At 33.8% G+C, this 27,484-nt stretch overlaps 2 protein-coding genes across 3 annotated transcripts; both read right to left on the bottom strand.

Moving 5' to 3' along the window:
• Window positions 1-2,599: 2,599 nt before the first annotated feature.
• On the bottom strand, window positions 2,600-9,900 carry LOC127710378 (eukaryotic translation initiation factor 5A-1-like). Its single transcript, XM_052216207.1, has 5 exons — window positions 9,692-9,900; window positions 7,186-7,378; window positions 5,536-5,640; window positions 3,945-4,079; window positions 2,600-2,908 (listed from the first exon to the last, which is right to left on the bottom strand). Exons 1-5 carry the CDS (start codon window positions 9,715-9,717, stop codon window positions 2,843-2,845), a joined length of 525 nt encoding a protein of 174 aa, XP_052072167.1. The 5' UTR covers window positions 9,718-9,900; the 3' UTR covers window positions 2,600-2,842.
• Window positions 9,901-16,156: 6,256 nt separating this feature from the next.
• Window positions 16,157-26,984, bottom strand: LOC127710379 (eukaryotic translation initiation factor 5A-1-like). Of its 2 annotated transcripts, none has more exons than XM_052216208.1 (5): window positions 26,912-26,984; window positions 21,696-21,870; window positions 19,669-19,773; window positions 18,116-18,247; window positions 16,157-17,186 (listed from the first exon to the last, which is right to left on the bottom strand). In XM_052216208.1, the coding sequence occupies exons 2-5, from the start codon at window positions 21,861-21,863 to the stop codon at window positions 17,124-17,126; spliced, it is 468 nt and encodes a 155-aa protein (XP_052072168.1). In that variant the 5' UTR covers window positions 21,864-21,870; window positions 26,912-26,984; the 3' UTR covers window positions 16,157-17,123. The 2 variants fall into 2 exon arrangements, with proteins under 2 accessions (XP_052072168.1, XP_052072169.1); XM_052216209.1 differs by lacking the exon at window positions 26,912-26,984 and adding an exon at window positions 26,691-26,714.
• Window positions 26,985-27,484: the final 500 nt, after the last annotated feature.

The following is a 27,484-nucleotide window of genomic DNA, read 5'->3' as shown; positions in this document are numbered from 1 at the left end:
ACACCGTGATGCGAAGCAAAAACTACAAAACAAATATTGTTCATACAACATTATGAGATGTTATGAGGTACATATTGTAATAAACAAAAGACATACAAATAACTTCATATCATTTTAATAGAGTTGCGGCTCATTAAAAGCACTCCTTGTAAATTTATGCATGTGTGTGTAGCAATGCAAGGATCGATGATCCATGAAAGAAAATCAAAAGAATACCAGTTACAGTCAACTGAGAGTAAATAACCACCAAAAGTCAATCGGATATATCACCATCTCAATTTTACATAGGTGCAGTCATGATGTCATGACCACTCATATAAATAATTATTTACAGTTGTTTCAATGCTCTCTGAATATTGTTAATCCATCAACCCCTTGCATTCCACATTTAGCTCCAGCTACTTTACACCCGTATGTTACAGCTTCTTCTAAAGTCTTTCCTCTGGATAAATACCAGATTACTGCTGCATTAAAAGTATCGCCTGCTCCTAGAGTGTCTACTACCTCTGTTGGCGGGAAACATGGAACAGAAATTAGTTTCCGGTCAGGTGACACAGCAGCTGCTCCGTCTTCACCCCATGCACACACGTTATTGTCCTGAAACTAGAAAAATGCTTGTTTTTTCCCCCTTTTTGGCCCCAAATTCCTAAACGTTTAAAGCAATTACCCCAAAACTCAAACCCAGCTTTCCTTTTGTGATATTGAACCTTGTAGTACAATTTCATAAAGATCCATACACTTACACACAAGTTATTGTCCTGAAACTAGAAAAATGCTTGTTTTTTCCCCCTTTTTGGCCCCTAATTCCTAAAATTTTGAGGCAATTACCCCCAAACTCAATCCCAGCCTTCCCTTTGTGGTATGGTACCTTGCAGTACAAATTCAGAGAGATCCATACACTTGAACACAAGTTATTGTCTGGAAACTAGAAAAAATGTTTGTTTTTAGGCCCCTTTTTGGCCCCAAATTCCTAAACGTTTAGGGCAATTATCCCCAAACTCAAACCCAACTTTCCCTTTGTGATATGGAACCTTGTAGTACAATTTCAGAAAGATCCATACACTTACACACAAGTTATTATCATGAAACTAGAAAAATGCGTTTTTTTGCCCCTTTTTTTGCCCCTAATTCCTAAAATTTTGAGGCAATTACCCCCAAAATCAATCCCAGCATTCCCTTTGTGATATGGAACCTTGTGGTACAATGTCAGAGAGATCCATACACTAACACACAAGTTATGTCTGGACGTTACAAAAATAAAATTGAGAATGGAAATGGGGAATGTGTCAAAGAGACAACAACCCGACCATAGAACAGACAACAGCAGAAGGTCACCAACAGGTCTTCAATGCAGCGAGAAATTCCCGCACCCGGAGGCGTCCTTCAGCTGGCCCCTAAACAAATATATACTAGTTCAGTGATAATGAACGCCATACTAAACTCCAAATTGTACACAAGAAACTAAAATTAAAAATAATACAAGACTAACAGGCTAGAGGCTCCTGACTTGGGACAGGCGCAAAAATGCGGCGGGGTTAAACATGTTTATGAGATCTCAACCCTCCCCCTATACCTCTAGCCAATGTAGAAAAGTAAACGCATAACAATACGCACATAAGAGAAGTCCGAGTCTAATGTCAGAAGATGTAACCAAAGAAAATAAACAAAATGACAATAATACATAAATAACAACAGACTACTAGCAGTTAACTGACATGCCAGCTCCAGACTTCAATTAAACTGATACTTAATACTTAATGCTTATTTTTGGCCCCTTTTAGGCGCCTAATTCCTTAACTGTTGGTACCATAACCTCCAAAATCAATCCCAACCTTCCTTTTGTAGTATTGAACCTTATGGCAAAATTTCATAGAGATCCATTCACTTAAGCTAAAGTTAGAGTGCGAAAACCAATGTGTCTTCGGACGACGACGACGACGACGACGCCAACGTCATACCAATATACGACGGCAAAATTTGTTTGCGGTCGTATAAAAATGTATCTTTATTCGTTTCAAAGTTAATCAAAGTATTATAAAGTATAGTAATTATTAATATATTCCATTTTAGAATTGTTTTATTTCTTTCTATGATTGTATGTGATTGTGTTTTGTATATGTTTACCTCTTGTTGCACATGTGAATGTGACATAGTGTTTTAAAATAAAGCGTAATGTATATTGTATAAAAAAGAAAGAAAATTCTTCGTATTTCGTACCATTATAATATAACTGTGGTAATCTAATGACATCATGAAAGAGCACAAACATGCGACCAAGTCGCTATTATCAAGTTAAAATCATTGCAGAAAACATGGTTATTAAATGCGGTTTTACTAATATAATAGAAATATTACTTTATTATGTTCTATTTATAGTATAAGTAGGCATGTTGGTTATTTTAAGCATACAACCAATAAATGATTTTGGTCAACATGTGTGCCATTCATCCTAGTCGCCTTTGAAGTAAAGATATATGATTACTGACAGATGACAAGTACTATATATAGTAATGACAATGACTTACATGTAAGGCCCAACATCGTAACTATCTTCCATCACTTGCTGTGTTAAACACGCTAAGAAGTAACAAAACTGGAAGAGTCTAAGAATTTTATTAATTAGAAGAAAAGAATTATGTTATTAGATATTTAGAACTTGAAAGCCTGTTTTTTTTATCTTCACTTGCTGTTACCACACCGTGTTTCCTTTATTGTAAAATCTTCACCGCTTAGCTAATATTTTTCGCTTAACTTTATATGATCCGGGTTGAGATCCTCATTAGGAATTTGTATGATCCTATTAGGATTGAATTAGTGATGAGTATATAACAGATAAAAAGAGTCAAGGTTGTTTAATAGCCTTCATTGCTATGACCTTCTCCTCGTCCATAGCACTGATGACGGAGACCTGAAAATAAAAAGACAATATGTGGTATCTACAGTACTCATCTCAGGTCAGGTATTTAAAAGGAACTCCCATTTGGATATCTTAGGGAGCTACCATTTGATCTTTATGGGGGGTCTAGGATGAAAAATTTTGTCCTGCCTTTTTTTTGGTTGTAATCTCTGTCCTGCCTTTTTATTTTTTACTCTATTCGGTCCAGCCTTTTTATTACTAGTATTAGTTTCTCCTGACTTTTTTTACATAAATTGTCATCCTGCCTTTTTTTTTTTTGCCAAGTTGCTCATCCTGCCTTTTTTTACTCAAAAGTCCTGTCCTGCTTTTTTTTCAAATTCCATCCTAGCCCCCCCCCCCTAAAAATCAAATGGTAGCTCCCTTAGCAGTCACATGATTATTCAGAATTTATATAATATAATATAACAATACAAAAATATTTTACTTTTTCTGGAACAATTTTTTTTTGCATTTGTATTTTGTTCTAAGAAATTCTTAAACATTCATGCCTGGTTATCAAATAATCTTTCACTTTGAGGAAATGTAATCACATAATCACCTTCAACAATCATGACAATTAAAAAATCTCAATCATGCTGATCTTTGAGTCAATGTTCCGGCGGTTTTGATAAGCTGTCGTTCTCGCTTTTTGTCTTTTTGTCAAAATCATTTAAGTTGCCCCATAGGACACAAAATTGTAATCAAAATCATTCAACATATTGCAACATTCGAAGTATCGGCAAACAGGATGTAGGTAATTGACAAATCCGAAAAGTGCTCATACGTTACATCTCATTACTATTAACCTGCTGATCAAATATGAAGTCATTTTATTTCGTGGTTTCTGAGAAAAGTGTGACGAAAACATTTGCCAGACAAGTGGACGGACGAACGTCTGGATGGACAAGGTGAATGTAATATAGCCCCACATTAATAGTGGTGTATAATTTAGGACATGTATTATTAAGACCTAATTATGGGAAAACCATTTTGCACACGAAAACGAAAAATAACTTAAATATAGATATAAACAAGTGCTATTACGTACCATGAAGTCTTCTTCTTTTTCAAACTTGACCTTAATCTCTTTTCCAAGGTCATCCTCCTCGACCTTGATGTCACTGCGAAGTTGACCTTTGTCATCCATGATAGTCAAATACCCATCACGGCTAATACTAACAATCTAAAAATTATAAAACATAAGCAATCGTTATACATGTTTTTCATTAAATGTGGGCCATTTAATGTTAAGGTCGAACTCACAACTAAGACAACAAAATGCTCCACAGGGCGCAGCTTGAAACCACCGCAGTGGTCGAAACCTGAACAGTTTGGGCAAGTTTGGACACAACATTCAAGCTTGATACAGCTCTGAATCTGAATTGAATGTGGTCCAAGAACTGAAAATTTGAAATTGGGCATTTGTCCGTTATTCTCCAATATCAAAAATCTAAATACATGGTTAGATTCAGCATATAAAAAAAGCCCAACAATTCAATTTTGATGAAATCAAACCCAAAATAAATGTGGATAGTGACCACATGTGGACACAGATGATGCCCCCGCTTGCATATCATATAGTTATAAAGGGACATAACTGAAGAACGGTAAAAGTGATGCTACCCAAATTTGAACTTGATCTGAGTTTTGTGGTAATTACCATTGTGTGTAAGTCTCATAACATTTGGTTGGGGCTAACTTAAGTAGAGAACAGAAACTAACAATTTAGCAATTTTTCTATTTGTAAACACGCATAACTCTAGAACGGTTGTGTATAAGTTTTTGAGACAAACTAAAGTTATCAACGGAAACGAAAAATTCAGCAACTTTTATGTTTATAAAGGGACATAACTCAAGAATGGTAAAAGTGTCGCCACCAAATTTCGTACTTAATCTGTATATCTGTGTATAAGTTTCATAACATTTCATGCATTTGGTTGAACTCCGATTTTATAAAATTACTTGATATTTAGAAGAAAATAAAAATTTTGCAATTTTTCCATTTATAAAGGGGCATAACTCTAGAACTGTTAAAGTGACGCCACAAAAATTCAAACTTGATCTGTGTTTTGTTGTAATAAGCATTGTGTATAAGTTTCATAACATTTGGTTGAGGCAAACTTAAGTTAGAGAACGGAAACTAAAAATTTTGCAATTTTTTCCATTTATAAAGGGACATAACTCTAGTACGGTTAAAGTGACGCCACCAAAATTCAACTTGGCTTGATCTGTGTGTTGTGGTAATAAGCATATTGTGTATAAGTTTCATTACATTTGGTTGGGGCAAACTCAAGTTAGAGAACGGAAACCAATTTTGGGTAGAGACGGACAAGGGTAAAATTAATGCCCCCACCGCTACGGCGGGGGCATAAAAACTTTTTCACATCAGGACAATAAAAGATTTTGAGTAGGCAGCTATTTTCTTGGAAGGTAGGGTTAAGGCAAACAAACATATTCTTTTTTATGGCCCAACGTCATACCATTATTCGACAGCAAATATGTTGTGGTCGTATTAAAATAACTAGCAAAACGACAATTGACACAAAGCACCGATCTGAGACTACTCGAAGTTACTGTAATGCAAGTTAAATTTCCTTACTACTATCCATGATACCAGATATTTAAAATCATGTTCCCACCTGATATTCCAGACGTTTGACATTAGGGACATCCATGTTATGGTGTGCTGGACAAATGTCTTCGTACTTCTTTCCAGTGAACAGATCCAATCCAATGAGGTGAACCTGTAAACATAAATTATAAATTGCTTCGCTGAGTGCAGCTGGATACGTCCGCAGAGGTCCAACCCTGAACAGTTGGGGCAAAAATGGACACAATATTCCAGCTTGATACAGGTCTGAATTTGGATTGTAATTTAAATAATTGACATATTATATGTTTCTGAACAAATGTAGTCAAAGAACTTGAAATTGGTTATATGAATTGAATTTATATTCAATTAAAGATTTCTTGCTGTTGTGCAATACACTGTGCTATTGCGCAATACTTAGTAAATCTGTTGTCAGACTATAATCAAATAAATTTCAATTTCTTCTCAATGTCATATTTGAAATTTATGAAAATCAATAGGGAGATTACATCAATAGCAATAAATAATTCACCAAAGTTTCATAAGAACTGCTGAAAGCATTTTTGAGTTATTGTCCAAAATCTGGAAAATCCCCCATTTTTTAATGAATAAAACCCCATAACTCAAAAATGTAAAATCTAAAATTTATAAAATTCTAAAGGGAGCTTACATCAACAGATATAAACAATTCACCAAAGTTTCATGAGAACTGCTGAAAGCATTTTTTAGTTATTGTCAGAAAACTGTAAAATCCCCCTTTTTTTATGAATAAAACCCTGTAACTCGGAAACGTAAAATCTAAAATTTATAAAAATCGAAAGGGAGCTCATGTCAATAGACATAAACAATTCACCAAAATTTCTTGCAAGTTGGTGAAAGCATTCTTGAGTTATTGTCGGAAAACTGGAAAATCCCCCCTTTTTTAATGAATAAAACCCCAAAACTCAGAAACGGTAAATCTGAAATTTACAAAAAAAACGAAAGGGAGCTCACGTCAGTAGATATGAACAATTCACCAAAGTTTCATGCATATTGGTTAAAGCTTTTTTGAGTTAATGTCCAACATGTTGACGACGGACGGACGGACAGACGGACGGACAGACGGTCAACGGTATACCATAATACGTCCCGTAAACGGGCGTATAAAAATGGAGAAGAGTCCACTATAAAAGTAACAAAGGTAACCTGTAAAAAGAAGGGAAGTGGTTCTGTACATATTTTAGTTGTATATAGTAAAATGAACTTATTGTTCTACACATACGGATTTTCAGTTGATAATTTGAATGAAATACACATTAGCCGAAATTGCCTGTGCAACCCTACATGTGAATTTATTTATGAGACATACTCTTTTTTTTTTTATTTATGGATTGACACTCCTCTATATATATGTACATCAACTGTATGCATCACAACGTTCAGTTACTGTCTGAAGAAACGAACGACCGAATGCTCTAACAGTGAAACTAACATATTTTTTAATATTTATTACTGTGCCAAGTACTTTATTATATATATATATAGATATATTTCAAATCTGCTTCTTTGTGGCATTATTGGCTACCCTTAGCTTGATAGTCCTTTTGTATAAATTCGAGCCTAATTCAGCTTGTTCATATAAGGACGTTCTATCGTACACGTGCATATTTCTCTTAGAGAAAAAATGTTCCGGTATTTGTGGAGGGAAGTATGAACTTACCTTTGCGTGTCCATGCTTTCCTGGGGCAGATGTGGACATCTCTACTATTTTACAAGGACGATTTTTCAGTAGAACATGGCCTCCCTTCCTCAGACTGGAACATTGTTCTGGGTAAGTACTAGATGCTCCAGCATCTCCATGTTCAAATTCCTCCTCATCATTGATAATAATGACTGCTGCTTCCTTGCGAGCACTGAAATCAGAGAACTCAAACTTCAAGGCGTGGCAGATGTACTTAAGCGGCAAATAATGATTTGAGAATTTCCGTCCTCCGTTTTCATTAGCAATTTTGAAAGCTTGGACAAAATAAACTGCTTCACTGAGCGCAGCTAGATACGCCCGCAGAGGTCCAACCCTGAACAGTTGGGGCAAAAATGGACACAATATTCAAGCGTGATTCAGGTCTGAATTTGGATTGTAATTAAATATTTGACATATTATAGGTTTCTGAATAAATGTAGTCAAAGAACTTGAAATTGGTTATATGAATTGAATTTATATTCAATTAGAGATTTCTTGCTGTTGTGCAATACTTAGTAAATCTGTTGTCAGACTATAAACAAATAAAGTTCAATTAATTCTCAATGTCATGTTAGAAATTTATGAAAATAAAAAGGGAGCTTACATTAATAGATATAAATAATTCACCAAAGTGTCATGAGAATTGGTGACAGCATTTTTGAGTTATTGTCCGAAAACTGGAAAATCACCCCTTTTTTTAATGAATAAAACCCCATAACTCAGAAATGTAAAATGTAAAATTTATAAAATTCTAAAGGGAGCTTACATCAATACATACAAACAATTCACAAAAGTTTCATGAGAATTGCTGTAAGCATTTTTGAGTTTTTGTCCGAAAACTGGAAAATCCCCCCTTTTTTATGAATAAAACTCTGTGACTCGGAAACCTAAAATTTATAAAAATCGAAAGGGAGCTCATGTCAATAGATATAAACAATTCACCACAATTTCTTGCAAGTTGGTGAAAGCATTCTTGACTTATTGTCCGAAAACTGGAAAATCCCCCTTTTTTTAATTAATAAAACCCCATAACTCGGAAACGTAAAATCTAAATTTTATAAAAAAACGAAAGGGAGCTCACGTCAATAGATATAAACAATTCACCAAAGTTTTATGCAAATTGGTTAACGCATTTTTGAGTTAATGTCCGACATGTTGACGACGGACAGACGGACGAACAGACGGACGGACGGACAGACGGACAACGGTATACCATAATACGTCCCGTAAACGGGCGTATAAAAACCTGGAGGTATTTTACAAATAAATATCCTTTTGACCCTAAGCTTTCTCGTCCCTCCCCCAAACTGTTCTTCAAAAGCTTATATCACCACATATGATGTTGTGACAAACCACAACTTACTATTCATAACCGGTTTACAAAAATATCCCTTTGTTGGTGAACTTAGACTTTTATTATAAAGCTATAGCATATAAAGGCTTTTATTCTTTACTGTATAATCTACAAATATATTTTTTAAGTAAAACTTTGTGGAAGATGAACATTAAAACCAACTTGTGGAATGCAAGAAAACAGATATTTCTATGTTTTGTGCTATTTTTTCTCTTTGGTCGGGATGTTGTCTCTCCCGTTTCCATTCTCTTTTCTATCAAAATCTAATTAAAATATAGTTCTCTAACTTCGTTATACTTATACTTATATACCCTTTATGGGTTCTTGATACGAATAATAAAAATTCTTATTCTTATGTACAAGCACGCGAGTTAATATAGATTTGAATTTTAATTAGATTGCTATTCTTTATTAAAAACAAGACCTTACAACTGTGATGTGTTTTGGTCGGATATTCTAAAATAAATCTATGAAGAAACTACATATTTTAAAAACAATTTTATAAATAGATAGATATTTCTAACATTGCGATACGGAATACTTCGTTGAGTCATGTGCGGTTGGGGCATGGAACCCCATTTTCTCTATTCTTATTTGCCATTATTTCTATAAATATTATTCGATTCAAACATTTTGGGGGTATGCCATAAAGTATATATAATGTCCTTACTAGACTGAATAATTAATAATAACGATTATTTTGTGTACATGAAAATATGTAAATATTTAAATCACCATGCAGTTATCGATTTATCTCCAACGAGCGCCAGTATGTATGTTGTGCAATCAGTGGATAATCAAGAACTGTGCCAAAATACAATGGATTGAATTTAGTTATTTTATACATACAAAATATAGTTTTTTAGTTAATCATTTTATATTTTCGAAAAGATTTGCAAAATTTTTATATCCACATTCCCCCCCCCTTTTTTCTTTGCAATTCTCAATTCGAAAATGTATCAGGGTGGTACATAAAGTATATATTATGTTATGAAAAAGATAAAAACAAATTATCGGAAACTTTTCGTAATGCAATTTTTCATTAAATTCTTAAAATGTTTAGAAATATATGCATCCGTTCCTTCCCGGTATAGAAAATGTTCACTCTGCATTTTTTGATACCCTTCCTACCTTGATCCTTTGTTTTTGTTTTTCATTGTTAGTCCTTTTCCTGTTTTTCCTCGGAATTCCGCAAAGTGTTCGCACTATAGATATTGGAAATCAGTAATATGGCGTCAATATCAAAGTTGTATTAATATATATAGTACGTATTGCACAACCAGTTGTAAATAAATTATAATTGAAAATGAGGTCATTTTTTTTATAATCACATGTATCGCGTCACATGTTTGAACTTAAAAGCAACAATTAACTTACTTTCTAAGTTTTATAAAATGGAACAACATGTCGTTTGTTTCGATGGAGAGGAAACGCAGATAAATTATGCGAAACAATGACCGTACCCCTTGTGGGTACCTCTAATAATCCAGCCCCCTCTGTCGGCCAGATTTTTCATATTAACTGGGGTTTTTCTTCCTTTATATTTGTTTCTTTTTTCAATTTGTATAGTTAAGTTTGCCACTGCAAATAAAACTAGTCGCACAAAATTTACTAAAAGGCGCTCGAGTGATGAAATTCCATAGACTAAGCTTGAGGGGAGCCCCTTTTTTCTTCAGTGTAAATTTATAAATTTTAACCCTCTATTATTATTATGGAGGGTCAAAATTTATAAACTTCTGTCATTGCAATATCATACGGAAAAGAGCAAGAACACATTAAAAAGTGAAAATAAGTTCAACTATTACAGAATATTTACAACAACAAAACACACAAATAAAAAATTACAAAAAGGGGGGTCCATTTCTCAAGCGATTGTTGTCAAAACAAATCAACAATCATAACACCCCCCATCCCCCCCCCCCCCCCCCCCCCCAACTCCTCTTTCCCACAAAAAGGAAACAAAATGATGAAAAGACGAAGAAGAAAGATGTTCATATTATATGTCAACTTAAAATCGCCTCTGGGTCTAGAAGTTTTGTTAAACAAAAAGATTAACCACTAAAAAAATCTAAGATGTAACAAAAGACATCTACGAGGTTCCCGTCTATGAAATATATGTATACCGGATTTTTAAAATGTTAGTTCACAAGAAGGCATGTCACCCAAACCGGATATTTTGTTCAGACTCGAGGCCGACCGTTCTTTGCTCTTACTCCTATCTGAGACCAAAGAACGCGTGCTTAGGAGCAGCAAGTACCCTAATTTTGAAGTCTGCAAATTTGCGTTCAAAACCATGACTTCCCGCACTTTAGGCGAGAACGCCAACACGAGATAACTGAGAGTTTGAAACATTAAGGAGTTTTAAATATTAAAGGATACAAGATTGACACAGCAGTGAACGCAATATTGTAACTAGAAGGGAAAGATGAGTTAGACAAACAAGCGAGACTCAAACTTGAATGAACAGGGAACATACAATTCGCATTTCACTTTCGATTAATAGCCAAAAGGTTCAGACTGGAATCCTTCAAGAAAAGCTCTTTAACCTTTATAACACGGTATAGAATGAACACGACTTGATTTATGGAGAGATCACCAAAATAACAATTCCTTGTGCAACTATAGCCATATTTTTCAACGTTTAACTATGTTGTTACTGCCAGTAGACTTTGTACAATACAATTGTAATTAAGATGTAAAGGATATGTTTCTGTATGACGTTCTATTGATTTAATAATCAACTGACACAAGAGGTTAGCTTACAATTGCAGATTAAATCATCATCTTGACACCATAGAAGTACTAACATTTAATATGTACATTTTGACTGCATTTTTCTTTTGTAAGAACTGCCACAGTGGTCTCGTTCCATCTCTAGCAGGAAGGTCATTGGTTATTTTCCTGGCCGGTTCAAACTAGCCTTAAAAATTGACATTTGCTCATTTTCCTCTAATCACTCATTCTGAGTCAGAATAAGGCATCTATAAAGGGTGACTGGTCTTCCTGTGATCAATTACTTTGGGAACTAGGAAGTTAAAAATCCAGCTCAGTGTGTCAGTCTCGCATACAAAGCAGTTTTCACGTTCATATGTTCTCACCTGGATTTGCATGTAATATTTGTCAATGTACGTTAAATATGATTTCATCATCGTCCTTTGAATTAGTGGTTGACGGGTAGAAATATTGTTTGAAACACTTGAAAGGAGTTTAAACGTGACGCTCTTTTAAATAGCACTGGATATAAAAATTAGAGGCTCTAAAGATCTTGGACTATATGCATATTCAACAAATAACTCTCCAATATTGTAGACGAGAATATAATTCATGACAAAAATCTGTTTTGTTGATCTTGTATTGCTGATCATTTAGCCTGTTTAGTTTCTTTCTATCTTCTTTAGTTTTTGCTTTAACGCAGAGGGTGAAAAAATCTTCAATTAAGGACAATCACTCCTATAAAGAGTCACAGTCTACAAACTATATCGGCAAAATTTGACTTGTGAGTAGATCTTGTCTTGCCAATTTAAGTTTCTATCTATTATTATTTTTAAGATACAAGGCAAAAACGAAAAAAAATGGTAAAAATCGTCTTCAAACGGCAACAACTCTAATAAGAATTCGACTGACGATTTAAACCATTACACTTATTTGTAGAACTTGTCTTGCTGATCATGTTTACAATTTAAAGTTTCTCTCTTTCTGTTCTAGTTTTCAAGATGATAGGCAAAAAGAAAGAAAAAATGTTAATTTGTCATTTAAGGGCAATAACGCCTAAAGGAGTGGTCCGACAGTTTTTAAGTATATATACAATTGGTAGAACTCAACATTCTGAACATATCTGCCTTGTCAGATTTTTCTCTATTTATAACGGTTTTCAAAATACTAGACAAAACTTTCATTTTACCCCTATGTTCTATTTTTAACCATATCGGCCATCTTGGTTGGCAGGTATGATTGTGGCCAAGTTTGGTTAAATTTGGCCCAGTAGTTTCAGAGAAGATTTTTGTAAAAAAAAATACAGACGACGATGGACGCCAAGTGATGAAAAAGGCTCACATGGCCCTTTGGGCCTGGGGAGCTAATAAAAAGATGTGGTACAATTACTAACCTTTTGTGTTTTAACACAGCTTTCTGCACTTTTGGGGGCCCAATGAGAACCAATGACCTTCGGAAAGTCAATTAAGATTGTAGTCGATCATACATTCAACATGCGGGGTTCAAACTCGCCTCAGTGTTGACAGACTAGTGGTACAGTAGTTTGACTACCTAGACCACATGGCAACCGAGGCCGCCCAATGAAATTAAACCAGAAGTCACGGTACAATAAGGAAAACACCATGTATGTTAAGCTAAAGAAGATCCAAGCATGACAAAATGAGATCCAATTCACGAGAAAAACAACCACCTAAATTTTACATAACAAAAAATTGCAGAGTAAACAACCACCAAAAAATAAGAGCATATTTTGAATTGTTTTAAAGGGACAAAATTATTACTTTAACTACCTGGTATGTACATGCAAAGTTCAATTGTTTTAAGAAAGAATACTGGTATTATGTTAAGACAATGGTCATCTCTTCCCCATGAGATATGAAGCTTTTGTATGCTGCTTTGTATTGCTGGTGTTTTATGTGTATTTGCTGCAATGTTGTTTTTTTATGCATCATGATCTAATAAAATAGATGAATTACTTTATGCCCTGTATCAAATCTGTGCCCATTAGGTTGAATTGTGTGGAGCTGTTTTCAAGGAGTTGTGGATTAACCACCTGTTTTAATTTTGAAGCAGAACAAGTCTGTGTTTTAGTATCGGAAACCCTAAAATCCTTCAAACCAAAAATTAGCAAGTGCACAACTTCATGTGAAATTTTTTGAAACTTTTTTTTACTTGCATATCTTAAATGTGGAGCAACAGACAAATATGATCACTATCTCGCAAGCCTTAACTGGATGCTGTCAGGAGACACAATGTGCAGGTCTTTAAATTCCCTTTTAAGGTTTTATAGCCATACTGGCACATCACTTACATTGGTATGACCAACAAAGTCGACTATTCATGTTCAGCTCTTATGAATACAATCTCAGTTCAATATAATCTCTTAGTTTGAACATTTAAAAGAATGATTACCATGCTTGTCTGACAGGTCAACTAATTTCAAGTTTCTGTTTTCAGGGTTAAGTAGATCGATCACGGATTGGTCAACTTGTTTTTTGTTGTTGTAAATTCAAGGTGCTTATCTGCAGGCCTTTAGACTTTTGATCTTAATTTGCAACCAAGTGATTCACAAAGTCCAAACATACTATTTTCCGTACTTAGGTGACAATTTTTGAGGATGGGAAGCAATGAAATTACTTAAATATGGGTATGGTGGTTTCATTTTCCTTTGAACTTTGTAATAATTTTTAGTTAAATATATTCTTTATTTTCTATGGGGGAATAAAACTAGTGCCTCCAAAACTTTGTATTTGCAGAAAATGAATGGTTATATAATACTTGAGTATTTTTGTAAAGGTATAATATTCCAAAATTAAAGGCATGGGAGGCACTTTTTTTTAAACCCCAACCACCCATACTGTAAAATTTCTTTTTATTTACAACTCTTGCATTATTTCAAGGAAAACAAGCATTCTGTGAGTATTGCCTGGCAATGCATAGTCCCCTTCGGGTTAAAAATTCATTGTATTGGAACAAAATTCGAATTTGATCTGTAACTTGTCATGATAAAACTATATACCAATTATCAAATCAATATCTTCAAGCATGACAAAAAAAATTAAGAAAACTGATTATTTGAGTGAATTTTCTGTCCAAGGACCATAACTCGGCACAAAATCATTAGACTGGACAAAAATTCAAACTTGATCTGTAACTTGTCATGATAAAACTATATACCAATTGTCAAATCAATATCTTCAAGCAAGACAAAAATAAACTGCTTCGCTGAGCTCAGCTGGATACACCCGCAGAGGTCCAACCCTGAACGGTTGGGGCAAAAATGGACACAATATTCAAGCTTGATACAGGTCTGAATTTGGATTGTAATTAAATATTTGATATATTATAGGTTTCGGAATAAATGTAGTCAAAGAACTTGAAATTGGTTATATGAAAGATTTCTTGTTGTGCAATATACTGTGCTGTTGCGCAATACTTAGTAAATCTGTTGTCAGACTATAAACAAATAAAATCTTATAACTCGGAAGAGTAAAATGGAAAATTTATAGAAATCAAAAGGGAGCTTACAAAAATCAATATAAACAATTTACCAAAGTTTCATAAAAATTGCTGAAAGCATTTTTGAGTTATTGTCCGAAAACTGGAAAATCCCCCTTTTTGTAATGAATAAAACCCTATAAATCGGAAACGTATAGTCTGAAATTTATAAAAATTAAAAGGGAGCTCATGGCGATAGAAATAAACAATTCACCAAAGTTTTTTGCAAATTGGTGAAATTGTTTTTGAGTTATTGTCTGAAAACTGGAAAATCCCCCTTTTTTAATGAATTAAACCCCAAAACTCGGAAACAGTAAATCCGAAATTTATAAAAAACTAAAGGGAGCTCACATCAATAGATATGAACAATTCACAAAAGTTTCATGCAAATCGGTGAAATTTTTTTTTAATCATTGTCTAAAAACTGGAAAATCCCCCCCATTTTAATGAATAAAACCCCAAAACTCGGAAACAGTAAATCCGAATCTTATAAAAAACGAAAGGGAGCTCACATCAATAGATATGAACAATTCACAAAAGTTTAATGCAAATTGGTGAAATTGTTTTCGAGTTATTGTCCGAAAACTGGAAAATCCCCCCTTTTTTAATGAATAAAACCCCAAAACTCGGAAATAGTAAATCTGAAATTTATAAAAAACAAAAGCGAGCTCACGTTGAAAGATATAAAAAATTCACCAAAGTTTCATGCATATTGGTTAAAGTGTTTTTGAATTAATGTCCGATATGTTGACGACGGACAGACGGTCAACGGTATACCATAATACGTCCCGTAAACGGGCGTATAAAAAGTGCGGAAAACTGATTATTTGAGTGAATTTTCTAAGTTCAAGGACCATAACTCTGCAAAAAATCGTCAGACCTGAACAAAATTCAGACTTGATCTGTAACTTGTCATGATAAAACAATACACCAAATAACAAACCAATATCTTCAAGCACGAAGAAAAAAGTGTGGAAAACTGATTTGCTGGACTGACGGATGGACAGACGGACAGAGTGCAAAAATTAAGTCCCCTTTGACTTCGTCAGTAGGGGACTAATAAAATCACACACATTTATGTAATTTGAGTGCCTCCCACCCCTACCATAATCAATTTTAGAACAATCCTTAAACATTTTCAACTAATTTCACATTTAAATAATATTTTTTTGGTGACCAGAATACCAAACTGACCTTGAAATCAAATTTTGTCTAATGGTGTATTTCATATATAAGATAGCATATATTCTGTACCAGTCACATTTGTAGATTTAACCCAACAATTTATCTCATAAAACAAGATTCAACGAATAAAATAACAAAGGAAGCATTATTTAAAAGTTTTAACAGCTTTACTTTTTTTTTAAAGATCAAGATGAATCAACAACCATAGAAACTTTTATTAAATAAAATTTAGTGCTGAAATTCTACAATTTTATTTGATATATATCCCTGCCATATATTCCTCTCCATAAAGATCTGTTAACACACTTGTTAAAATACCTGTTCACATTCCGAATGGGCCAGAGTGCTGACACAGGCATATTGTCAGATGCTTCTCTCTATTTATCTTTAATTTCTTGTAATAGTTGTTTTATGAAGATTATTGTTCATTTTCACAACTGTTTTTTCATTTAAAACATTGCAAATATACATCACTAGTTTTCAACCTTTGCTTTAATGATTATAATGTCATTGACCACAATGTCTGATACATGATCTAGCAGGTCTATTATTTAAATCAAATGAATGAAATTACAGATTTCTTGCTCACATAATTTCAGGAAAATTTAAGATTATATTGCCAGTATTAATACACACCAGCTATATCAATAATAAAAACAGAAATTTAAGTCTACAAAACAATCTAAATATTTTTTAACAAAATCTTTAAATGCAGTTTTTCTTCCTTTTCTTTTTTATAGCAGCACCCACCCATCCAATCCCTGCACCAAATTTTTCCTTACTGTCAATATAAAACAAGTTCTTCAAGTACTTCACACAATTTGTTCTGACAGTTATCTATATGGATAAATAATATTCATAAAATATAAGTCAAAAGGTCACAAGTGCATTTCCCCCTTGAAATTTTACCAATTTGTGTTTGTACAAAAAAGTGAAGGAAAATGCTCTTCAGCAAATTATGTGAAATAGAAGTTCATTGTTTTAGAGCAAAGCAGTAGAATTCAAGTGAAAGTTCTTTTTTGCATTTTTAATAGCACTATAATTGTTTTAAAGGCTTGATATTTCAGGAGTCTGGGTAACAAAACAGGACATATGTCATAAGGTTTAAATAGTTTTTGTTGTCACATCAAAATATCAAGCCTTTATATGTCTTTAGGTTATCTGTGCACTACTTTGTCTGAGCTTTAATAGCAATAGCTAGTTCTTCCCCCATAGCTTTAATAACTGTTATCTGAAAAATAAATAACAACTAAATGAAAATGTTTGCTTAGATTGTGTTCTATTCTTCAAATAGTGTTCAGATTGTGTTCTGTTCTATAAATACAGTGTTTAGATTGTGTTCTATTTTACAAATACAGTAAAACCCATCAAAGGGTCGAGCCCTCACAAATATGTTTAACCCTGCCTCATTCTTTATGTGCCTGTCTCTTCAGAAATTCAGCGATTCATGTTGGTTTATTTTTATTTTTATTTTGAGCATAAATTAGGCCTTTGGTATTCGTGTTTGAATTGTTTCACATTTTGTCATACCAGGACTTTTATAGCTGACAATAATATGGTTTTCTCATTGTTGATAGCCGTACAGTGACCTAATATTGCATACATCCATTCATTTGGACTCTGGTGGGTAGCTGTCTCATTGGCAGTCATACCACATCTATTTATTTTTTTAAGGATACAGAAATGTTCCCACATGACAATCAGGTTTTAGTTCAGAAATCAAGCATGAAGTCAGAAAAGAGCAGTTTAAAGAATTCTGCAATGTTTAAGAAGTAAATCAATGTACATGAGAGTTTACTATCTTCCTTTGGGATTTAATATCTTGTGTTCTTTATACATTGGGTATAATTCAATGACAAAAGATCCTTTTTCCAACAGGCTGCACTGTTCTGAGAGAAAAATGTTGAACAAGATGTTAACATGGATCTGCATAGGTACAATGCATGTCCTGGCAAGTAAAACCATTTGCAATCACAGTAGTAGTGTGGGAAACAGTGTACTCCCACACTTTCCATATGTGAGTGGAAGCCAGGTTTGCAAAAGAGAAATGACTCTTGGATACTCACCAATGTGGTAAGATCATTTGATTGGTCAATATATATTGTCAATCAAAAACCTTATTTATAAACCTATTTCAAATTTCTATATTTTATAACTTACTAGAAGTTGCTCATCCTTTTCAAATCTGTCTTTAATTTCTTTTCCTAAATCAGTGTCTGGTACTTTTATATCCTCACGGGTTTCACCATTGTCATCCATAAGAGATAGAAAACCATCATTAATGTCAAGTAGCTAAAAGAAAAACAAATTCAATTACTTTAGATATTTTGAATTTAAAAATGTGCACTACAGACCAAAGCAGTATGGAATTAAATTTTCCACAAATGCATCCTTTGGATATTCAATGGCAGATCCTAATGATTAATTTATATTTTTTTTGCTACAAATTATTGTGGATTGAGGAAAAATTGTATTTTCGTGGATATTCATACCTGCCAATCTCCATGGGGGATTTTAAGGGCAGGAGGACCTATTGCTCCTGTTATATTGCCATAATCTACTACTATATTGTTTGAATGAGTATTGATGTGCTTAAATACCCTTCTAACTGTTTTGAGGTCTTCAGTTTATATAATAAAGAATTTCAAAATTCAGGTCAACACCTCTCATGGGGGATATCCTTCATAATTTTGGGATAGTTGGCAGGTCTGGATATTTTATTTGGTGGTTTTGATGGTATGCAAACAAAAATTTATACCTCTTTGAAGAGTGATATTTGTTGTTCACCTATATCCACGAAATCTATGAAAATTTATATCCAACGAATAATAATGAATCCACAGTTGTGGTATGACCCACTCTGTTAGATACAGTTCAATAAGAGATTAGGGATTCACTATTCACGAATAACTGCAAATAGCAGTGCCACACCTCAAATATGGTCTAATAAAAATACTTGAGTTTCCTCTAACTGTACATACCCCAATTTAAAGAAAGCTACCCTGAAGATTTTTGTTGTCCTATTTAATCAAGCTAGACTGTTTCCTCTGTTAAAACCAGTCAAAAACTTTTGAAAAATAGCATTCCTTCCTACTTAATTTTTTTCAGCATGTAAGCCAACACATAGATATTATTTCATAAGGCCTAACATATTTTACTCCAAATTTCTCCTAAACTGACATGTCTTGCTTGAAAATTTAGTGTGAGGTGCAGAAACAAATGATTAAAATCATTTTGAAAATTGGATTAGACATGTACTTTTTGGGAAGTCAAATATTAGATCAAGGACTGAACAAAGAAATCCACTGTTGAAGGTCTTTAACATCGACCCATAGATCTCGAAAAATAGGCAGTATTTTGAAAAATGCAGACTTTGTCCCTGAAAGTTATACCAATAGTTAAGAAACCTATTAAAGATAAAACAATCTGAAATAGTGTAGTAATGAGAAAACCAAAAAGAAGAGAAAACAAGACTTTGAGTTTCTTGTTTAGGTTAAAAATATCTGGACTATGGGAGATCACTCTACCTTCATTATTATTCAAATGTACCAGTTATTAAACAGAAATTGCATTTAGTATTACCCCTGACATATATATATCAAATTTTGTTGAAATTGTTTCATGTACATGGTTTATATTACTTTTCAGCTAGATAGCAAAAGGGTTGAGGTCAGAACAATTTGAAGTTGCAACTATCTTTTGAAATACATTACCGTAAAATCTTTTCTGATAACATTAGGAACATTCATGTTGTGTGTTGATGGACATATATCTTCATATTTTTTACCAGTGAAAATATCTATTCCAACCATATGAACCTGAAAACCAATAAAGACATTAATAGCATTTACTCTGCAATAATGTAAATGTTAGTTTATCGCTGATCTAGTGGCATATAACTTGTGTATTCATGATTCATGGCACCTAACTGTAACTAGGAAGACTTTACAATTGGTATATTCTTAGAGAAATACATGCACATCTGTACAATTTCAGTGATAGAAAGTGGAATTCAAATCTAAAAGGATAGTAAGTATGCTCTCGTATGTACTTCACACTACTATCATTTATAACTTACACGTAACTGTGGTTCTTCTACAGCAGTTGTTACAATTTCTCACCAGTTGAACAGTTTGATTCAATAATACAAATTGCAAACGGGGCAGAATTTAGAATGAACAGCAATAGATAGAGAGCAACACATATAATCAAATGTAACAGAAAAATCAGCTGAAAATTGAAGGTGTAAGAATTCTAACAGTGTTAGACAGACTGTTGTCATACATCGCCATTTCCTCCTCAACTTTGCAGCAAAAAACAAAAAAATTTACACAGCATTCCTCAAATCAATCAGAATTGATTATTAGGTCAAAAGCAGGCCAACCATACTGACTTATAAAGGATCTGAAACTTCTAATTACAAACTATTTACAAAGAACCACTCCAAATCTACTATTAAAAGGAAGAGCACAAAACAGAAAACTGTTTTTTGTTGTTTATCGTCCCAGACAATAGGTTGTTCTGGAATCAATATTGAAATAAGCAGGCAAATGGAACAAAATTCTTATGTTATCTATTTAGAGCTATTCCATTAAAACAAACATAATGCACAGGCAATGCACTTTCAAAATGGGGCAACCATCTATAGAGGCAATTATAGAATTTGTGTCACCCTGCAACTAAAACATCATCTACCTATGGATGAGATTAAAAGTGCCTTCCCTTTGTCCCATGTATTTATTTCATGTTTCATAAATCAGTGTTCCAGCTTGATTGTTTTCATTACTTATTTGAATTGACAGGTAGAAGTGGTGATAATATGAAGAGAAGTGCTTGATTGTTACAATATTGATATTTTTCCATTTGTATCCTTTGATTTTCTTCCTTTTAGTTTTATACAAATCTTAATTTGTTTTTAATATTTTATGCCTTTTATAATAGCACATAATCAAAGACTTGAAAACTGGTATTGGATGCTTCTTAAAGTACACAGCAACTGGGAGTCAGAATAATGTGTCTCCCTGCGGATTGTTACCTTCTGAACTAGCACAGTGTGTCAGTCTACATGTAGTACAAAACAGGGTCTATATATTCATAACACAATTGCATGTTCTAGTACTGAATGTATTTAATTTGCCACTGAACATTAAAACAGCCATCCATCTGTAATGGTTTACCCACTTATGACTTGCATTGTAATTATATTTGGTTAATAATCCTGAATAGTATAGGTTGTAGTAATACTTGCCACTGGATGTTAAGCAACCAACAATCAATCAATATAGGTTGTAGTAATTCTAGAGATGTTATGCTGGTGAATGTACATGTATGCTATCAATTTACAGAAAGTTATTTTAATATTTTTGAATGATAAATCCGAGGATGTTCAAAGTCGCCATTTTATTTATTTCATTTAATCGTCGACAGTATTAGTCAATGGTCATTTCAAAAATCTAAATTTTCCTTGTCAGTCGCCATTTTCGTTTACCTGTGCGACTTGTAAATCACAAGTTGTCTCCCTTATACCGATTTTGATAAAGACTTGACTTTGCTATGAAATCAGTTGGCCTGCGATTTTCAAAATTCTTTGGTGACTAAAATAGTCATTTCGAGGGTAAGATTATGGCCTGAAAGGTAAGTACAACAGAATGTAAGCTATTGATATACATGTACCATCCATTTATTTAAAAATCATTTTCAAACAACATACATGTGCACACATAACCATTGAGATATGTACCTTAGCGTGACCGTGTTTTCCTGTCTTGGAAGTTGACATTTCCACAATTTTGCATGGACGGTTTTTAATACAAACATGTCCATTTTTCCTTAGAGCAGAACACTGTTGTGGGTAGGTTTCAGAAGACCCAGCATCACCTGTAGTAAAATCATCATCTGCATCTGCCATTGTGAAGCTGGAAAAATTAAATATTTATCAAGATTCTCTTCATTTATCATGTTGAATGAATAAAAAAATTTCTAAATAATTTCTCATGCCTTGTTTATAGTAATCAACAAGAGATGTTAACAGGTGCCTGTAGGCTCATCTGGCAATGTAGTAAGAATATTTACAATATAACAAAATCTACACTTAGATAAAAATCATATTTCAAGGACAATTACACCTGCTACAAGTACAAAGACTGTTGAAGATTTTGACCTGATCATTTTTGCTATTTACAGTTTCTCTCTATTTAATGTAAATTCTGCAAAAAAAGAACAACAAAAATGGGTAAAACTGTCATGCAAGGGCAATAACCCTTATAAGGATAAGATTGAGAATGGAAATGGGGAATGTGTCAAAGAGACAACCACCCGACCAAAGTGAGAGAAAACAGCCAAAGGCAACCAATGGGTCTTCAACACAGCAAGAAATACCGCACCCGGAGGCGGGCTTCAGCTGGCCCCTAAACAAAAATGTGTACTAGTTCAATAGAAATGGACCTCACACTAAACTCCAAAACATATAAATGAACTAAAATTAAATAAAGTTAGAAAACGGAAACGAAAAATTCAGCAATTTTTATGTTTATAAAGGGACATAACTCAAGAATGGTAAAGGTGTCGCCACCAAATTTCGTACTTAATCTGTATTATGTAGTAATAAGCATTGTGTATAAGTTTCATAACATTTGGTTGAGGCAAACTAAAGTTAGAAAACGGAAACAAAAAATTTGTTCTTGATCTTGGTTTTGTGGTAATGAATATTGTGTATAGGTTTCATGTTTGGTTGGGGCAAACTTGTTACAGAATGGAAACTAAAAATTTTGCAATCTTTCTATTTATAAAGGGGCATAAAGCAATAATGGTTAAAGTGACACTACCCAAATTCAACTTGATTTGTGTTTTATCAGTGGAAGTCAAAATTAAACATTGTATTGTATAAAGCATTGATTGTAGTTGATTCAACTCTAATCATGGACAAAGATAACTCCAAATTTAATAAAATGCTTCGCTGAGCGCAGCCTGATACGACCGCAGAGGTCGAACCCTGAACAGTTGGGGCAAATTTGGACACAATATTCAAGCTTGATACTGTCTGAATTTGGATTGTGATCAAATTTTTGACATAATATAGGTTTCTGATACAAAATAAATGTGGTCAAAGTTCTTATAAATCCATTGCGCAATACTGTGCAATTGAAGATTTCTTATTGAAACTTTTCAAAATTTGAAAAATTTGAAAAAAAAATATGAATCCCTTAAAAAAATTTGGGAAAAAAATCCCCCCCCCCCCCCACCCAACTTTTTGAAACCCCCCTTGGAGCAATAACCCCATCTTTTCCTTTGTAGTATGGAACCTTGTAGTACGATTTCAGAGATATCCATACACTTACACACAAGTTATTGTCTTGAAACTAGAAAAATGCTTGTTTTTGGCCCTCAATTCCTAAACTGTTGGTCCCATAACCCCTAAAATGAATCCCAACCTTCTACTTGTGGTATTAAACATTGTGGTACAATTTCAGAGCAATCGAAATATTATACATAAGTTATTATCCTGAAACTAGAAAAATGCTTGTTTTGGGCCCCTAATTCCTAAACGGTTGGGACCAACATCCCCAAAATCAATCCCAACCTTCCTTTTGTGGTATCGAATCTTCTTCAAAAATTTCATAGAGATCCATTCGTTTAAACTATAGTTATTGTCCGGAAACCAATGCGTCTTCGGACGACGACGCAGACATCATACCATTATACGATCCCAAAAAAAATGTTTGCGGTCGTATAAAAATTACTTGATATTTAGAAGAAAATAAAAATTTTGCAATTTTTCCATTTATAAAGGGGCATAACTGTATAATGGTTTAAGTGACGCCACCAAAATTCAAACTTGATCTGTGTTTTGTGGTAATAAGCATTGTGTATAAGTTTCATAACATTTGGTTGAGGCAAACTTAAGTCAGAGAACGGAAACTAAAAATTTTGCAATTTTTTCATTTATAAAGGGGCATAACTCTACAACGGTTAAAGTGACGCCACCAAAATTCAAACTTTATTTTTTTTTTGTGGTAATAAGCATTGTGTATAAGTTTCATAACATTTGGTTGAGGCAAACTCAAGTTAGAGAACGGAAACCAATTATGGGACGTACGTACGGACAGAGGGACAAGGGTAACACTGCTATGGTGGGGGCATAAAAAACCATACAAGACTAACAAACTACTAAACAAAGGCCAGATATTTCTGCCTCCTTGGACTTTTTTGCTGATCATTATTGATAATTATACTTTCTCTATACATTGCATTACGATTATCTTTAATAGTTTTAAACATATAAGTGAAATTTGCAAATAATTGGCTCATTTCAGGATATTAACTCCAATAAAGAGTGCAGTGTTCTAAGAAATTTCTTGTATCATCTTGGTAAACAGGAAATTATGAAATACCATCTTGTTTCTAGAAATTACATGCATAGCATCACATCCATAACACTATCTATAAGAAAATCATTTTAGATACATGTAGCATCACATTACCATGATAATAAAAGGCCCTAGGGAGACCACTGGAGTGGTCCGACAGCTTTAGTTGAAGAATACAGTAGGTAGACCTAAATATTCTGATCATTTCTGCCTTCAGTCAGATTTTCTCTTTTTACAAGGGTTTACATGATAATAGACAAAACTTGCATTTTACCCCATGATGTATTCTTAGCATCATCAGCCTTGTTAATTGGCAGGGGGAAACAAGATACCTTAAATGATTGTGTTCAAGTGTTGATCCAAGGCCAAATCAAAATACACAATTGTTTCCAGTTACCCAATCAACCCTATTTTTATTTGCGGCTGTTTTACCAACCCCAATATTTTTTTTTGTTAAACTGGAAATTTTTCAACTTCAGGAAAAAAATTGGGTCTGTTCTGGCATCATTGGGGTTTTATATTTATCAAATCAATCATGGCGACCAACTGTTTACTGGCAGGTCGCTGAGGGCCACTGGAATAAAGGGAAGCAAGTTAACCTATACCACTAAAAGTCAACTCGTACCAATGTAAACTTGTACCACTGCGAAGTCGCACCATTGCGAAAACTCATACCATTAAAAATATACTAGAACACACCCGCGGTTCCGTGACTGAATTAAAGAACCTACGCTTTATTTTTAGTCTGGATTTTCATCTGATAAAAGTTTGCTGATTATAAGGTGAGCAGTTTTCTCTGCTTTCAAAATCTTTCTGTTTGAACCCATCCTGGTTTTCTTACTACAACCAGAAACTACATGTGACAATGGTTCAATTAAGTAGTGTCAATCCCTATGCAATGACAAAGTTCAGGTGTGATTATGACCCGTGTATATAGCAAATCCCAACATCAACCCTGGGTTGGGGCAGGTTTATTAGAGTTTCAAAATGGCGTCAAGCAGCTCCAACAAAGAAAAGTATGATACAAATTGAAAATAACTGACATTTGACAAAATACAGCCGAAGAAAGGGGCTGACAAGAATTTATTTTTGCCTGTATTTTGGCATCAACAAATATTGTTCATGTGTATATTAACTGTCGGTGATGTTTATGAATAGAACAGAAATTAATTTCGGCATGCTCAGAGTTGCACGTTTTTTATTACAAAAATACATTCACTTTACCATATCAATGTCACTTATGCATGTTATGTAGGATTTCTGGGCGTACATTAACATGGGAGTGTTTGATACATCATCACATCACACTGAAGGGGATATGTTAATTTTCTCCATCTGACTGTCTGTACGTCCGTCGCTCGATAACCCATTAGTACACCTAGACCATTTATCAGAAAGCTTTAAGGGAACCAACAATTCATTTTTTATTGGGGGTGGTGGGGGGTGTTTTTTTTTCTAAGAATTTTTTTTTCGCAAATTTTCCTCAATAATATCTTCCATTTTGAGATTTTTTACTTCAATGTGATTTCAAATTATATACTTTTTACAGACTTATGAGGTATTGAGTGAAATTTAAAAAATATTTATTCATCATTAAACACCATTTGAATGCATTTAAATAAGTTGGTACGAGAATGCAATGATACGAATTTACTGTGGTACGAGTTACCATTGGTACGAGTTTGCAGTAGTACGAGTTTGTTTTTAGTGGTACGAATTGACATTGGTACGAGTTTGCAATGGTACGAGATAACTATAATTCGGAAAAAAGAAGTCACTTTCCTGGTTGTCAAAAACAATATCTGGTTGACTAGGTGTTCAAAACAGTCCCTTTCATCATCAGCAATTTTCCATTTGTACCAAGTCGATGAAATAGAAGATTGTAAAAGACTGATATTTCAAAGTCAAATGTCAAATGAAACTGGTTTGTTGACATAAACGCTTTCCCCAAAAATGTTCTTCTTTCATTTAAGATAAGCCAAATTCCTTATATGTTTATAGTGTTTTCCTACAACAAGGTTCAGTAGGATATGTCAACCTTAGAGAAAACATAATTTTTGGTCCCATGCCAAGTGTACAAGTAAAGGAAATGCATCTTTAAGCAACGCTGTTACAAAAGACTAAACTTGGAACAAAGAAGTTAATAATCTATCCTATAACATGTTAGACCGGGATTTAGGCATTTCCTTAGGTAGGGTTAAAGCCAATAAAGGAGTGAAAAGGGGGGAATGTTGCGAGTACTTCTAAAATTATGAACTTCGGGGCAACAAGTATGTTCCTTTAAGTCAATTAATAAGAAAATTAACTCATTCAAATGTCAGAACAAGTAAAAAGATAGTTCAAAATATAGGTATTGCACAACTGGTTACTTCTAATGTGTTGTTTCGATGTTTCCACAAAACAAAGATGGATGACAAACTCGGACCGACAGCCGCATGTCACATTTAATGACTTCGGCCGTACAATTTACACTTTTCAATATGATTTCACGATATTTGATTTAAAAGTATGTTGAATATTTATGTGTGCTTGTTATTAAGACTTTTTATGGGGGTGAATTATATTCTTTGGCTGAAACATCCGAACTCACGTGTTGCCTGTGTTCCGGTGAAATAATAAGAGACCCTACTACGCATGCGTTCCACGTTAGTTCAAACAGTTTCTTCCCTTGACTAAAGTTCATTGGTGCAAGCGGTCTGAAGTAGAGGGGTCTTTTAAATAAACAGATATATATAACTAGATTGGTTGGTGCTGGGACATAATGTATTGTTTATTTTATTAATGAAACATAGAGCAACATAATCACATGCTACTTTACATCTTCACAGTGAAAACGCCCCTGCTTTTAATTTTCATTCTTTTATGATCTGTATCCCCCGTATCGTTACGTCGAAGGTACCATGCAATTCTGGCTTTCACTCGTCGGGAGAGAAAGCACCTATTGACGGTGTTGGAGAGCTATTTTGAAGCTGTTAACTGACTTGGCGCATACTATATCTTCTTCCAGCTGGTTCCAATTAACCACAGAATTAGTTCTTGAATTGTTCGGTTGTTCTTGTGTTAAATGCCTTTGAGTTGTATAACTATATTTGTTTCTACAACTAGCCAAGAGTATTTTGTTGGAAAGTTATGAGCCTGTGGCCAATCATAGTAAGCTGTAAGT

Source organism: Mytilus californianus, unplaced genomic scaffold, assembly GCF_021869535.1.
Source record: "Mytilus californianus isolate M0D057914Y unplaced genomic scaffold, xbMytCali1.0.p SCAF_75, whole genome shotgun sequence".
Classification (NCBI taxonomy): Eukaryota; Metazoa; Mollusca; class Bivalvia; order Mytilida; family Mytilidae; genus Mytilus; species Mytilus californianus.
This window is presented reverse-complemented; position numbering and strand designations above follow the sequence as displayed.